The sequence below is a fragment of the Primulina huaijiensis genome, chromosome 4 (genome assembly GCF_012295235.1).
Source record: "Primulina huaijiensis isolate GDHJ02 chromosome 4, ASM1229523v2, whole genome shotgun sequence".
In the NCBI taxonomy this organism is placed as follows: Eukaryota; Viridiplantae; Streptophyta; class Magnoliopsida; order Lamiales; family Gesneriaceae; genus Primulina; species Primulina huaijiensis.
The window spans coordinates 4,206,139-4,222,635 of record NC_133309.1 but is presented as its reverse complement, the minus strand read 5'-3'; the positions used below and the strand labels follow the sequence as shown (position 1 = coordinate 4,222,635).

Genomic DNA, 16,497 nt, shown 5'->3' with positions numbered 1-16,497 from the left:
TCAAACTTAACTGATTTGTTTAAAACTTGGACTGGAGTCCCGGTTTTAACCCGAATCGACTCGAAACGCAACAAAAATTTTTCCAACTGTTTACCACACCTTACAAACACTTTAAAGGTCCTAAAACCATAAAGACTAAGCCCCTAACCCTTTCGGTCGAAACATATAGGCTGCTGGACATTTTCCCAAAAAAAAATTCTACTCGAACCCTATGTGCACTCTTTCCGTATTTACGTCCTTAGCCCAAAACCAAACGGACCAGCGATGACTCGACCTTCCCTACACCATCCTAGGACTCCTCTGGACCCAAGGAAGCCACGGCCCCAGCCCCATGCAACCTACCCACACATGCACTCGAGACGCAAGCCTAACACAACCAATGCCTTCTCCTCACTCGATCGGGTACTTTCCACGCCCAGCTGCGTTCGCGCCGTTCCAGTCCCTAGCTCAGCCCCACCAGGGTCTGTTCCAAGGTTAGGAAGGGTTCACGCATCGCTGGAACATTCGCATCACCTGATCCAACCATACCTTCCCCCGGCCACCAAGAGCACCAACCTAAGCCACAAAGCCGTCGACCCTTCTCCCCGTCAAGGACAAATCGCGACTTCAGCATGCATGACAGCACATAAACCCCTTCGCACAGACCCTTAACAGCAAGAATATGACAGCCCTTTGCACAACACAAGAAGAAACGTGAGTTGGTAAAAACATATGCAAAGATTTGAACAAAACCCGATGCTTTACCATGCCATATGTTGGATCGAAAGTTATATGCAAATAACACATATATCAGCAATTATTTAGCGTGTAAGATGCGAAAATGAAAGTACGAGACATGCCTTGATGTTAATACACTCGAAAAATCATATACATGCATCTTGGTTCATTGACATTTGTTTGTATCAAAAATTAAATTTGGCCCAAGCCCAAGAAAAACTACAGCCCATAAAGTTGCACAAGAAAAGCCCAATATTTATTCTAGACCATTTTGAATTAAACTAACAATGGGCAATCAGTTTTGCAGACTAGAACATGGGAGGAAATCGTGGGAAAAAAGTGTAGGGACTGGGTAAAATTACCCAACGGTGAACAAGGGAAGCATCAGCAGAAACACAAAAACAGACACACAACTCACACACACACAGCTCAAACAAAAAATTATCTGCAAAATTACAGTCTTTTACATTCAAGCATTTTCTAGTTTCCTAGTCGATTTTCATTCCAATTCCAATTTCCAGCAAAATTTATCACATTTTCCATGTTTTGTGAATTCCTTGTGAATTGTAAATACATGATCATGATATGACATTATTTCTTCAATTTCCTAATTAATTTCATTTGTTTTTATTGTCATATTTTCATTAGAGATTAAAACCAACAATCAAGTTTGATATCTATTTTCATTTGATTTGTAGAAGTTTTTTTTTTTTTTTTACACAAATTAGCGTGCTTCTGACATGCCCGCAATGACGAAATTTTATGCAAACAGATACTCCGGTGATATCCATGTTGGGCCAATTTCGTGATCATCTCTATAGCAAGATTTCTTGTCTAAATTTTTACAGTGTAACTATTCTTAACACAGTTAGAACCTCATGTTGGCCCCAATTACAAGAATTCTCTTACGTCCACCATGAGGAAAAAATTGTAAGATACCAAGAACAGTAGTTCTTTTAACAAATGTCTTTTAAAAATACGCGATATATCGTATCGTAATTGTTCAAATATAAGTGTCTATAGTTAGGTCCAACCTTACACACATTCCATATGAACCCTCGGATTTGGAATTAACATAATGTACTGGGAAACCAACAGAATTACCTTGAAAAAGATAACACACAATAAGAAATAGAATAAGCTATATACAAAAGAAAAGGATGACATTTCTTATTTGGCCTTGGAACACATTTGATACCTAATAATTACATGATCACCACATAGACCCAATTGCCTAGCTAAAAAATGGAAAAAGAATGACTGTCAACCAATATGGACAATACATCATGAATCCTACGCGTTGTTTGTGTAACGTCTACAAAACAGGAAAGTAGAAACCGGAAACAACAAACTTACAGACACAGCGGCACATCACGGCTTGAGTTGGAATCTCCAAATGAAACAGTAGCTAATGACTTAGACGCCCACACCTTAGCATTCTTAGCACCTTCCTGCAAATTGCTATTCTTGCATGGTTTCTTTAGATGATTACATAGCTGTTTAACTCCGTCAAAATATGCCATGGGATTTAGCCACAACTTCTTCAACTTATTATGTGCAATGTATATCTTCCAGGTCAAGTGACATCCTTTAAGCATTTGGGAAGCAAAATAGAGCAATCTTAAAATCACAAAAATTGTTGCCAGGGCCAAATAGGTTTCCTGCTGGAGTAGATTTTCAGGAGACTTTGCCCAGGGAAATGGGCAGATTTCCTGGATAAGGTCTTGTTTCCCGTGATACTCAGAGAATCCAATCTCATCCCAGGAAACTCCATTATGTGGTGACATTTTTATGCCTGAAAATCAAAATTATGTGAATTTTATTGTTCATTAAACCAACAAACTCACGTGCGGGGGAACATAGATTATTTGACGACCACATTCTGCACATAACAGAGTTGAGTTGCCCGTTCACATTTCTTCTACAGGGACTCTGTTCCTTTTTCCCCAATATTTTCTTGCACATGTTTTCTTTTAAAGTAGTGAGAGCTAGACATATGTTCACTAGGAGGGAATAATACAATCATAAGTGTTAATATATCAAACAGAATGGACAAATCGACACGTAGAACGACTACTACTATAGAAACTCAAATGTAATTACCTGTCGAATTTTTTATTATGTATCAAGGAACAACAGCTAAGAAACCCAACATATTTTAACTACGTCGTTTTCAAGCTAGAACCTGCCTACTCATTAACAATCCAAGTCCTGCATAGATCTTGGCATGATAACAACAAAAACAACAGCAACTGAAATTTTACTGTAACAATTTGGCAAATCTACAAGTATGCCATAGCATTAATCATACCTGTAACATTTGCATAGAAAGAGATGAGAGACTCCACAGTCCGAGAACCATGATACCGCATGTGCACGGTGGAGTTTACAAGCAACAAAGCAGGGAACCCATGGACTCCATACTTCGCTAAAATGCTGAAAATACACCGGCCCTGTTATTTTTAAGCCAATGGTAACATAACATATGAAGTTAAGAACAGAAGTGCTAATACCTTGGCCTTACAGCTGCTTCTTCGATTGCTAAATGAGGAATGGAAGGGAAAATGGAGGACAAAACTGAGAAGCTAGGTTTAAAATTTCCAGAGAAAGGACACCAAGATGCATAGAAAAGAAGAGCAGTATAATCTTGATTTTTGTGAACCCTATGCAATGCCTTCTGCAGTACAGCATCATCCCCCTTCACCAAAAAACATTTACAATTTCACAGTAACTCTTCACAAACAAGAAGGCATACTACATGTTCAGGGACAAGACCAAGACAAGTATACCTAAATTATTTCAATGTAAGCTTTCAATTTTTTCAGTTAATAAACATCTAGAACTCTGCTCAAGTGAAATATGTAATACAAGCTTTGCAACTTATCAGTTTCAAATCTTAATTTATACAGAGATTTCAGAGTTCAAGATTTTTTTTGGTTAATTTTCAGAGTATTCACAGCCAGACAAAAAGAATGTGTACTGTTATGCAGGATAAGTAGGCTGTCTGCATTTATTACTTGGATCGTATGCTTCAGGTACCTTTCTTTATAAGCTACAGGTCCTCTGGTCATTCGTTTTATCAAACCCTAAAACAATGAGGTCTTCAACATATTTGACATTACAAGTGTTCACCCAAAATTAGCTCAGCCAAATAACTATAATGCCTTGCAACCTTAAATCCAAATGTCACAAGCACATGATACAGATGTGGTTACAGACCGAGTTAGGGGGTAATCTTCCAGTGCGGGGTGTTCGTATTTGTGGGATTTTCTACCACATTGAGCTATGATTTTTGTTTATTGTTTTTGCTTGTTTGTAATGTAACACGGAGTAGAGGCTCGTAAGAGAGAACTTCTCGATCTCCACGAATGCATGATATTTTTTTGGAATGAATCTCAATTGCTTTATTTAATTTGATCATGCTGATTAAAAACAACCAAACCTAGATAACCATAATTCAAACAATTGAAAGATAAACCAAAAAATCTAAATCCTAATATGCTGAACAGAGGATCAGATTATCCTCTTATTCAAAAATAACAACCCTAAGATATGGATGGATGAGAGAACTTTCTGCTAAGGTGTTGTGTGATGCTTCCCGTGTGTGCCATGCTTGTATACAATAAATATCCTTAGGGCCTGGGCTGGCATGTGTTGGATCATGGTTCGAAGTGTCCATGACACCGAAGCTAGAAAAACTTTATAAGACCAATTAACCGAGTAAATTACAAGACTGTATTTGTAACTATTTTACAATTGGACACATTGTTCTTGCTTTTCTTCAATTTCTATACAGCATTAACAGCCAAAATTAATTAAAAAAATTACACCTAATTAAATGGCAGGTTCAAAGTTAAAACTGAAAAACCAGATACAAAACATTGTTGTTACCATCACAAATTACAATTAAATATTGAACTCATTTTATGCGTGACAAGAAAGGGACATTGTTTTTCAAATGTCAGACTCACAAAAAAAACGTTAGTTCATGCAATGATGTAAGAGTTAACAGTGTCGTCAATGCATTCATTGAGATGATTTTTTAACACATAGGTCTTTGCCACTAGGCTATTATGTCATTGAGGAAGCCCACTTAGCATTTCATAACAATTCAACCGCAAAAGATATCATACTCCAACATGTTATGATACATGTCTAGTAAAAACTGTCTTAGAAATAACTTAAAAAGTATGGCAAACTATTAAAATTTTGAGTGATAAATAATAATGATAATTTATTTTGTCACGGTCACCCTTATTGAAAAGTACATCTTTCATCAGATGGAACAAGAGAACTGCTTCCCACGTAAACAAAAAAGAAGTTATCTACCTACGCCCATGCATGAATTATCATTAGCAGGAGAAATTTAGACATTACTGATATGTTGCTTAATCAAATGAAGAGATAACATAAGCTTATCAGGATGGTTAATAGTAGAAAGCCAAGGAAGTGTGAAGCACTTGAAATACTACTGCTAAAGGTGATGGAGTTGCGCTTTATCCCCAATGAACAAAATTAGAAGATAAAAATAGCCCTAAGTGTGTTAGTGTGTCGTAGCAGTCTAAAGTTAACAATTTGCAACATATTTGATGACGAACTTCCAGCAAAAACCTCTACCAACTCTAAACAAACCAGTAATTGATACTTTCTGCCATTAAAACGTGTTCACTTGTCCAACAATTAGCTTACTTTTACAATCGTGAAGCATTTTGAGAATTTGGGCATTTGGATTATTCATCAAACCACAATATCAAATGTCATAAATCATTCATCTAGTTCAGAAACGACTGAATCAAACACACTATTAATCCATACCTCACCTTCAGAGGCCTCATTGAACCAGTGTCATACCAAAAACAGCATTAAAGTTCATTAACATGAAATTCAACTTTCTTGACATATTATTTGAGTTTAACTGGCCATATTATTTGACAAGCAACTCAAACTACCAAAAGCATGAGCTAAAAACTTAAAACCTAATTTCTCAACAAGCTTTTACAAGTTCCCAAAATCGTAACCACGCTTAAAGGAGGAAATAAAATCGAAAATTTACTTTAAAGTAAAATATATGTCGAAGCATAGCCAATCCAAAAACATAATCCAAATTAAGTCGAGTGATCAGTACCTCAATTACGTTGGTAGAGTTAGGAAAACGTGATCCCTCGAAGCAGAACAGACAATTGTTAGAATCCGTCATGAAATCCTCCAAGGAATTCAACGGACAGGCCGGAGGCAACGGAACCCTAATGGAATCGGCGCACGATAGCCTCCCCATGAGAAGCAAAAGTTTCAAAGCAACGAAATACATTCTCCAGCACACCGCCATTGTTGGGTAATTGACGCAACAAGGATTCTTGTCAGCTCAGATGAATTGAGACGGACGTCGGTAGAATAGGGCGGTGGGCTCGGAATGCCGAACCTATATACGTTCGTTTGTTTACTACTTACTTTGCATTTATGGTTCCCGGCCACTTGGAGTCCCCTGCCTCTATTTTACTTTAGGATTAGATCCCAATATAAGTATTATTTTTAATTTTTAAATTTTTTTTTTAAATTTTATTTCTTTTGCTTTTAGTTTTGGGATAAAAATATCGAGAAATGTTACGGAAAAAAAATTTATGGTAAAAAGTAAAAATCTCAAACTCTCAAAATTATCACACTACACATTTTATAATATTTTTCTCTCAACTCAATTGTGATTTTCTTCACAAATGAGAGATCTATTTATAGAAAAATTTTGGAAATAATCACAAATAATTACATCATTACATTCATCATCACACACTAATTTTAAATATTTATAACTTTTATTTTCAACAGTCAACTTTCTTATTTTCAACATTCAAATATTACAACTCATATTTTTCAACACTCTTATTATTTTTCAACAAGAAATATTTTTTTAGTTTGATAAAATATATTAGTTTTGAGTGGGTCTCATGTGATACCATCTCACGGATCTTAATATGTAAGACGGGTCAACCCTACTCATATTCACAATAAAAAGCAATACTTTTAGCATAAAAAATAATATTTTTTCATGGATGACACAAATAAGATATCCGTCTCACAAATACGATCCGTGAAACCGTCTCACACAAGTTTTTGCAATTAGTTTTTAGCATATAACAATTAAGAGGGAATAAATCCTCAAAATCCCTAAACAACTAGGGGCGAAAATGAAGATTATCCTCGATATTTTTTTATTTTTTTGCTTTCAATTACATGAAAAGTCAAGTTTACTTTTTAACGTGGCATGGTGCGTCAATGTTCAATTACTCATTAGAGAATCTCAGCTATTACCTTATGAAATATCCAACTACCCTCCAAAATAATAATTGTATTTTGTTGTTTTATCAGAAAAAAAAAATTTGATTCAGTATTTATAATTTTTTCGTGAGATCTTATGACTTGATTAACGTTAATTATGAGTCGTGAACCAACTCATAATGTAACTATAATTGGAACTCAAAATTAAGAAAATCAAGATTTAAAAAATATTTTTGTACTTTTCGGGCCTACATGTCTTTTCACAGGTTAATATCAACGCTTATTACGCATGTTTGATACCCAAATATCATATATTAGTATCATATTTTCAATGTTTTATACCGATTTTCATCAGATAAAAGAAAAACATGTCATTAACATTAACACTTACAGTACATGTTTGAGTATTCAAAACTCACATATTAGCATCAGGTCTGAAACAGTTGGTACTCAATCATCATATATTAATGACATATTTTCAATGTTTCGTACCGATTTTCATTATAGAAAAGATATATGGGCCCAAAAAGTGCATAAACATATTCTTTATGGATAAGAAAGTACGAAAACATATTTTTTTCATTAAATGACACGAAGGAAAAAAAAATTGACACCCACCGCCTTACTCTTTATTCTATGTTTTTTTTATGTGTACTAACGCATACACATTACATGTATAACAAAAATAATAATTATTTTATATCTGTTTATCACGAAAATTGTGGGACGTGCCAGGCACGTGTTCGTGCCAAACGTGAATGATCCGACTTCTTTGTCAAACGTTGTAGGTCTCGATTCGGTCATAAGTTCTAACTCCTTCGAAAGCTTCAAAGCGAAAAATATAAATTGAGGAATATAATAAAATTGTAGAGAAAATCCATTCACAACATCAAATTTAATTACGTTGTTATGAACATAAACAACATTTTTTACAAGAAAGCTGGAGGAATATGCCAAAATCTAAAGAAACTAGAATGCTAGAAATTGGAAAATATGCAGATAAAATATTGAAAGAATTGAAGAAGCTTTGCTGCTGCTTTGTTGGATGTGTTTGTTGTCATCCTTCTTTCTGATTATTCCTTTTGCTTTTGTTACACTCCACGGGGGAGTTTCAACCACATTCCACGATCACTCACGTTGGGTCGTGGCTTAACTTCTCGCATCGTGCTTTTCTTGGACTGACAGCCTGTAACTCTTGTGGGCTTTGCATCTGTTGGACTGTGGCTTGGAATTCCATGTGCTTTGGTAAATCTTGTGGACTTTGCATATTTTAGATATAACAAATGCCCCCCATAGCCAATTTGGCTATATGTGTAATAATTCTAATGTATTAGCTCATTTATAAGTTGAGTCCAAATTTAACACGACATATATGATGAGGAGACAGATGAGGAGAAAAAGAAAAGATAGCAGCTTGGTTTTCCTCCTAAACTTCTTCCTTGCCTTCTTTCCCCAAAATCCTCCAATTCTTCACTGCTTTTCACAACCGATCCTCCTTCACTTTGAGACAACTAATCAACCGTTCACGGAGATCCCATATCTCATATCACCGTCGATTATATCGCTTTTGTGATGTCATCCAAGTTTCTGAAAATCGCCATCGTCAACCTCCTTCGCATCAAGCCACATCTTCTCAAGGTAGGTATATTTCATTATTTTTCACAATCCTCCATCATAAAAGCATTGAAGAATATGTCACATCTTCATATTGCACTTGAGGTGTTTGTGAATATGTCTGAATGAGTTTTTGATGAGCAATACCTTGCAACACCCATTGCATGATATCTTAAATAATCTGTCTTCAATGTTTTCAGCTTTTCAGGATTCAAGTCTCACTTGTTCGGAGACGTTGATTCAAGTGGCAGATTTCAAAGCACAAAAGAAAAGTTTGACAGCATGCTCTCGAGAGAAAGGCTAACTCAACATAAAACCGACATGATGGTCATTCTGCATGATAGTGAAGCACTGAAAGTTTCCATTGATAATCTCAAGGCCGACATCCAAAGCTTGGGTGATGATCTGGTGCAACTTCTGTAATTTTCATATTGAGAACACAACCACACGAATTGCTCTTCCTTTGCTCAAATCATTAGCTAGCACTATATAAATTAGCTCTGATTGAGATGAAAGAGTCTGGTGGATTTCAGAAGATGGAAATGGGGTATGTATAAATCACCCAACTGTCATTCAATTGGTCATCTTCCATCTTGCTTATTAGATGTTCTTCTTCCATCTTGTTATGTTGCATTATTATTTGAGCATTCATAGTTTTGTTGATCAACACTCCATTATTCATCACTCGGTCTCATTTATTTAGCAGGAACATAGTTGGAGAAATCGAGAATTTATCTCAAATGCCAATACAAGAAAATACATTAAAGACCAATAGAGATGAAAATCTTGCCTCTTGGGAGTGTCGTTGGCCAATCTAAAATAAATTTCCAAGTTTGGATGAATATCTTTGCAACTGATTTTTGCACTTGTTTGTCATGGTTTGGCAAGTATCTTTTCTGATGTGTAGACTTGAAAAGTGGCTTGAAAGCCAAATTTTGTTATTGAAAACATTTTTTTTACCTTATACATGCTGCTTGAGATTTATTTACATGTATTTGTATTTTTGGCATTTCACATTTACAAGGAAAACTCTGCCAAAATTTTCTAAAAACTAAACAAACGGCAAAAAGCCAGATTTCTTCAACATTGATGCAAACATGGCGGGTCAACGCTGCTTGTTACCAATCAACTGTTAAACAACATTTTTCAAACAATACTCCACAAGGTTTCAAGATATGCTGTAAGGACCGTGTATCGTATTATCGTAAATCTTATGTTGATTATCGATAATGCATGAAATTATCATGTGATTACGTATATAATGTATATCATGACAATGGAAAGTGAAAATATGTGGTGATAATGAAAGATTGTATTAGAAATTGATTTGTGTTTGAAAAGTATGCTGAACCGCAATACAAAAATGACACATGTTACGGTTTTTGGCATAATCATCTGAGTATTAGTCCAAATGGGATGAGATCAATTCCATTGGAAATTTAATACATAATACTAAAACTTTTATGTTTTGAGTTTTGTCCAAATCCATTTGAAAATATGGGCAAAATCACCCCGAAGTGTATCATGTGCGTTGCAGTTCCTGCAATGACACATTTTGGGAGAATGAGCATAACTCTCGCATAAAATATCTAAATGGAGTGAGATTGGTGGAAAATGAAAGCCAAGACATAGAGCTACAACTTTTATGTTGACCACTTTTGTTAATTCGAAACCTAAAATAGCGTTTTGGATAGAGCAAGGCGCGTAATCGCGCAGAATTGCGCGCGCGGGCAGAACTATCCGCGCATATGCGCGAGTACCTCTGTAGCACCGATATAAGGGTGATAAGGATGAGTTTTGGACAGAATTTTCATCTCCCTTTTGCTGAAGCTTCGAGAGAGAAAGAGGGAAATTGATTTCTTTTGTACGAAATCACCTGGAAACGTTGTCCAAACTTGAAACAAAATATATATTCGGAATCCTCGCGTCGAGAGCTTCCTTTTGAGGTAAATTTCTTTTGGTTTCAGCAGCTCTAAATATTAAAGTGTTGGAATATAATGTATTTGAAGTCGAGATTCATATATGTGGTAGAATAACCGACAAGGAACCATGTTTTGAAGTCGGAATTGAATTATGTTATGATTTCAATTTGATATGAAATTTCAAAGTTTCAAAATATATTTGAAACTTATATTGTTGATTTTGAATGATGTTATTGATTGAAATGAATATGTTATTGATGTAGATAGATTATTATTCCGAAATCTTCAAGCTACATCAATTGGAAACGAAGAATTGAGGTATGTTGCGACCGGGTAACATACGACAGGTATCTGTATCATATGATATATGTTTGATTGATTTGATTGATTTGACTGAGTTGATTGAAAATATATGTCTATATGCCTTATTTGTTGAGTTGATGTGGCATACATGACATACACGTTGAGCTATGATCCTTGGATACCCTGATATGATTTGATTTGATTCTGAGGTTTGTGAACACAATGCTATGTTTGGTATTACATGACCCTTAAAGCATAGATATTAGTGGCCCCGATGATTTGATTGAGATTTGGGATTTGATGGCGCTTTGTCGACGCTATCATACGATTATCCCTGATTGAGGCCGGTGTGCCAGCTCGAACATTGATTTGATAGCGATTCGATTGATTTTGAGATATGCTCAGTGGATGGGCATTTGACCTGATACCTACACGACATACATGCATTGCATATCATATATCATTGTTTAGATATCTGTGGTATATATTGTGGTTGCTTCACACTGAGCTTTGCTCACCTCGGACGGGGCTGTTGTTGTCTTTGTATGTGGACAATGACAGGTACTCCAGGATATCAGGAGACCGGAGAGGGTACTTCTGGAGGGAGTCACAGCTTGAGTTGAGGTTTAGTGGTCTTTCCCAGTATATATGTTTATGTATCCATATATCGGGGCATGTCCCGAGGATATGAGTTTGTTTGTATGTCTTTGATCTGGATTACGTGTGGGCTTGTTTTATATTGTGACATGTTGAGACGTGAATCGATTATATACTATTTTTAGTATTATAATTACAGTTGACATGTTTTGGGCTCATTGTATAGAAAATTTAAACTCGTTTTCCGCTGTAATTAATTAACCCTAATAAAATTGCATTGTAATAACGATTAGGAGTTAAGGGCCCCACACAGAGCGGTATCAGAGCATAGCTGGGAATGCTCGATTAAGTCTTGTGTACACGTAATAGGCACAAATGAATTGTGCGTATGTGTTTGCATTTATTGTATTACTTGCTCCTACTTGATTTAGTTTGATTAAGTTTTTGATGAGAGTGATGATATGAGATGATGATGATGTGACATTGATATTGATTTGTGATATTTATCCTTTGATTCGTAGATGGATCCCACAAATGAAACTGCGAGTAGTAGTACTGAGAGGATTGTTAGACAATTTGAAGGATTGTCCATGGATCTGGTGATGGCTCGATTCCAGGATCCGAAACCACCGAGGTTCTTTGGCACCGAGAGTGCAGAAAGAGCTGAGGCCTGGTTGAAGGATATTGAGCATTTGTTTAATATTGTTGAATATTCTAAACCTAGGAGAATGAAACTTGCTCTCTACCGGTTGAAAGATCGAGCAAAATCTTGGTGGGAAGCCGCTCAGATTGGACTGAAAGAGGCCGAGATTGAAGTCACATGGGATGTCTTCAAGGCCCAGTTTTTGGAGCAGTATTCTCCTCCTTCTTATTATACTGCTCAGGAGAATGAATTCAATAGTCTGCAGCAAGGAACGATGTCTGTTGCAGAATTTGCTTCGAAGTTTTCGACTTTGTTGAAATATGCACCTCACATAGCTGCGAATGCAAAGGCAAAATATAACAGGTTTGTGAACGGCTTACATCCTGCGATATATACTTTTGTTGTTTCTGGTTTGCCTACAAGCTACGCAGAGGCAGTTGAACGAGCGAAGGCAGCTGAAGCTGGACTAAAACGAGGAGGTCCTCAGTACACTCCTCCACCTCCAGTGACAGCTCAGCAGCCTACCTTGTGTCCGAGAGGTAGGAAGTTTAAGAAGACTGGTTCCACTGTTTCTTCTTCTTCTTCGAGTTCCAGTAGATCCCAGAGAAGGAGTCCCGTGATTACTCCTTATTGTAGTTATTGTGGAGGCAAACATACTATCGAGCAGTGTCGAGGTATGTTTGGTACTAGTTATCATTGTGGACAGGAAGGCCATTTTTCTCGTGCATGTCCGAACAGGGGTACGACTTCTTCTCAACCCCAGCCAGGCTTTAGAGGTGGCCCCAGTATGATGAGACCTGCTGTTCCTATTCCCTCTTTTTAGCAGTCGAATGTTCCACAATATCGAGGACCGCGTGGTCAGAGTGCCCAAGTCCCTCCTCAAGTTCAAGTGTATGCTATGACCGAGGATCAGGCGAAAAAAGCTCCTGGTGGTGTGATTGCAGGTATTTACATGCTTTGCGATTATCCTGCACGTGTTTATTTGATACAGGAGCATCCCATTCATTCATATCTCATGCATTTGTTGCATCGCATGATATTATGTGTACTCCGTTGTATGATACATTGTCGATAGTCACGCCATCAGGAAAGATTATTTTTTCTGAGCAAGTTGTGCATAATTGTGTATTGATATACGAGGACAATGTGCTATTTCTGAATTTGATTGTCCTCCTAATGCACGACTTTGATTGTATTGTTGGCATGGATATTTTGACAACAAATCGAGCTACTGTCGATTGTTTTCATGGAGTGGTTCGATTTCGACCTATTGATGGACCCAAGTGGAATTTTTATGGCAAGGGTTCCCAAGCTAAAATTCCATTGGTATCCTCTCTGGAAATGTCTTGACTTTTTTTTAGCGGAGATGAGGGTTATCTTATCTACGCTGTTGATGTCTCGAAAAAGCAGCCATCTTTATCTGATATTCCTGTAGCGAAAGAATTCCCAGATGTAATTTCCGATGAGATTCCTGACTTTCCGCCTCATCGAGAAGTTGAATTTAGTATTGATCTTATGCCGGGGACTGCACCTATTTCTAAAGCTCCTTATCGCATGGCACCTCTGGAATTGAAAAAATTGAAAGAACAATTACAGGATCTTCTCGATAAGGGATATATTCAACCGAGTGTATCACCTTGGGGAGCTCCAGTGTTATTTGTTCGGAAAAAAAATGGTACTATGCGAATGTATATCGATTATAGACAATTGAATCGGGCTACTGTGAAAAACAAGTATCCACTTCCTCGTATTGCTGATTTATTTGATCAGCTTCCGGGTACTTCGGTATACTCTAAGATTGATCTTCGTTCTGGGTATCATCAAGTACGAGTTCGAGAAGTAGATGTGCCTAAAACTGCTTTCCGTACGAGGTATGGCCATTATGAGTTCTTGGTTATGCCCTTTGGTCTCACGAATGCTCCTGCTGTCTTTATGGATCTAATGAATCGTGGCTTTCGAGATTATCTTGACCGATTCGTTATTGTATTTATCGATGATATTCTTGTCTATTCGAAATCGAAAAAGGAGCATGCTGAACATTTGAGACTTGTACTTCAAACTCTTCGCAATGGCCATTTATATGATAAATTGTCCAAATGCGAATTCTGGATGGACAAAGTGGTATTTTTAGGCCACGTCATTTCGAGACATGGCATATCTGTTGATCCTGCTAAGGTTGAAGCTGTATTGAATTGGCCGAGACCTACGAATGTTCCCGAGATCCGTAGCTTCATGGGTTTAGCTGGTTATTATCGTCGTTTTATTGAAGGATTTTCGAAAATAGCTAAACCTATTACTCAACTGACACAGAAGAATCAGAGATTCATTTGGTCAGATGAATGTGAAGCTAGTTTTCTAGAATTGAAGACGAGATTGACCACAGCACCTGTACTTACTATTCCCTCAGGTACCGGAGGATTTGTAGTGTGTACAGATGCGTCTGGTAAAGGTTTGGGCTGTGTTTTGATGCAACATGACAAAGTGGTTGCTTATGCGTCTCGTCAATTGAAATCTCATGAAACACGTTATCCTGTTCATGATCTTGAATTGACCGCCATTGTGTTTGCTTTGAAGATTTGACGTCATTACTTGTATGGAGAAAAGTTTGTTATTTATTTTGATCATAAGAGTCTGAAGTATCTCTTTTCTCAATCTGATTTGAATATGAAGCAACGCAGATGGATGGATCTCTTGAAGGACTTTGAGTGTGAGATTCAATATCACCCGGGATCGGTGAATGTTACTGCGGATGCCCTTAGTTAGCAAGTTCATGATTCTGTTTTAGCTTCTGTCAGTGTCGCCAAGGTACATGAGGATATATGTACTTCTGGTTGGACTTTTCACTCGAATTGGAATTCTTTCACTGTCTCAGCATTGCAAATTGAGCCGAACTTGATATCGAAAATACGAAAAGCCCAACGAAGTGATGCTCAGATCCAAAAGTTGAAAGAACTTGTATCTGCAGGACATCAATCTGGATTTCAGATTTCTTCTGATGGTTCTTTACGACTTAATGGACGGCTGATAGTCCCTGATAATCCTGAATTGAAATATGCCTTTCTTCGAGAAGCACATTGTAGCAAATACAGTATTCACCCCTAAGGTCGAAAAATGTATTTGACATTGAGACCTCAATTCTGGTGGAGACGTATGAAGAAGGACATTGCTGAATTTATTTCAAAATTTCTTGTTTGCCAACAAGTAAAAGCCGAGAGAATGAAACCTGGAGGATTACCCCATAGTCTTGAAATCCCGAAATGGAATTGGGAACATATTGCTATGGACTTTGTGACTCATTTACCTCGTTCGCCCAAGGGCTGTGATGCTATTTGGGTTATTATTGATCGGCTTTCGAAATCTGCACATTTCATTCCGTATGAGCAGACTTATCCTTATCAGAGAATGGCCCATTTATACATCGAGAATATTGTGAGACTGCATGGTGTGCCAGTCTCAATTGTATCAGATCATGATCCCAGGTTTGCTTCTAAATTCTGGGGTAGTTTCCAAGAAGCCATGGGTACGCGTTTAGCTATGAGTACTGCTTATCATCCTCAAACTGATGGCCAGACTGAGCGTACAATTCAAACGTTAGAGGATATGTTACGTGCGATTGTGATGGATTTCAGAATGGGATGACAAGATGCTTTACCATTGGTGGAATTTTCTTATAATAATAGTTTCCAAACGAGCATTGGTATGGTACCGTTTGAAGCCTTATACGGGAGACGATGTAGATCACCGTTATTCTGGGATGAAATTGTTGAAAAGCAATTGACTGGACCTGAAATGATACGGGAAATGAATGATAATGTTCAGTTGATTCGACAGCGGATGAAAGCCACTCAGGATCGTCAAACGAGTTATGCAAATTATCGAATACGTCTCTTAGAATTATAGAAAGGTGATAAAGTGTTTTTGAAAATATCTCCCTTTAGAGGCACCGTTCGATTTGGCATGTGAGGGAAGTTATCTCCTCGATATGTTGGTCCATACGAGATCCTTAATCGAGTTGGAGATCTTGCTTATCGATTGGCATTGCCACCAGCTTTATCTGCCATTCATGATGTGTTTCATGTTTCTATGTTGAGAAAATATGAACCAGATCCATCACATGTACTTGCACCTGATGAGGTTGAACTTGATCATTCTCTTTCCTATGTTGAACAACCTATTTGCATTATGGATCGGAAGGAGAAGATATTGCGTAATACATAGTACTAAAATTTTTATGTTTTGAGTTTTGTCCAAATCCATTTGAAAATATGGGCAAAATCACCCCGAAGTGTATCATGTGCGTTGCAGTTCCTGCAATGACACATTTTGGGAGAATGAGCATAACTCTCGCATAAAATATCTAAATGGAGTGAGATTGGTGGAAAATGAAAGCCAAGACATAGAGCTACAACTTTCATGTTGACCACTTTTGTT

General features: G+C 37.2%; 1 protein-coding gene and 2 long non-coding RNA genes across 3 annotated transcripts in view; 1 reads left to right on the top strand and 2 right to left on the bottom strand.

Moving 5' to 3' along the window:
* LOC140975927 (uncharacterized) overlaps nt 1-11,538 on the top strand; it is a 91,222-nt gene extending 79,684 nt beyond the window's left edge. Inside the window, exons 2-3 of the long non-coding RNA XR_012175075.1 lie at nt 10,787-10,870; nt 11,388-11,538. This is a non-coding gene — a long non-coding RNA (uncharacterized lncRNA). The remainder of the gene's footprint in view (nt 1-10,786; nt 10,871-11,387) is intronic.
* LOC140975929 (uncharacterized) overlaps nt 1-16,497 on the bottom strand; it is a 78,498-nt gene that overhangs the window by 997 nt on the left and 61,004 nt on the right. The gene's annotated exons all lie outside the window — the stretch shown is intronic.
* Nucleotides 1,864-6,195, bottom strand: LOC140975271 (5'-adenylylsulfate reductase-like 4). The gene is made up of 4 exons (XM_073438885.1): nt 5,843-6,195; nt 3,231-3,415; nt 3,029-3,153; nt 1,864-2,512 (listed from the first exon to the last, which is right to left on the bottom strand). Exons 1-4 carry the CDS (start codon nt 6,041-6,043, stop codon nt 2,070-2,072), a joined length of 954 nt encoding a protein of 317 aa, XP_073294986.1. The 5' UTR covers nt 6,044-6,195; the 3' UTR covers nt 1,864-2,069.

What these genes read in the sequence shown, in the direction of transcription:
- LOC140975271 (XM_073438885.1), bottom strand. Translation starts at nt 6,043, where the DNA reads ATGGCGGTGTGCTGGAGAATGTATTTCGTTGCTTTGAAACTTTTGCTT. An exon ending in GAAGCAGCTGTAAGGCCAAG is followed by an intron (nt 3,154 to 3,230) that starts GTATTAGCACTT and finishes GTGTATTTTCAG; the next exon opens with CATTTTAGCGAAGTATGGAG. An exon ending in TTTCTATGCAAATGTTACAG is followed by an intron (nt 2,513 to 3,028) that starts GTATGATTAATG and finishes TTTGATTTTCAG; the next exon opens with GCATAAAAATGTCACCACAT.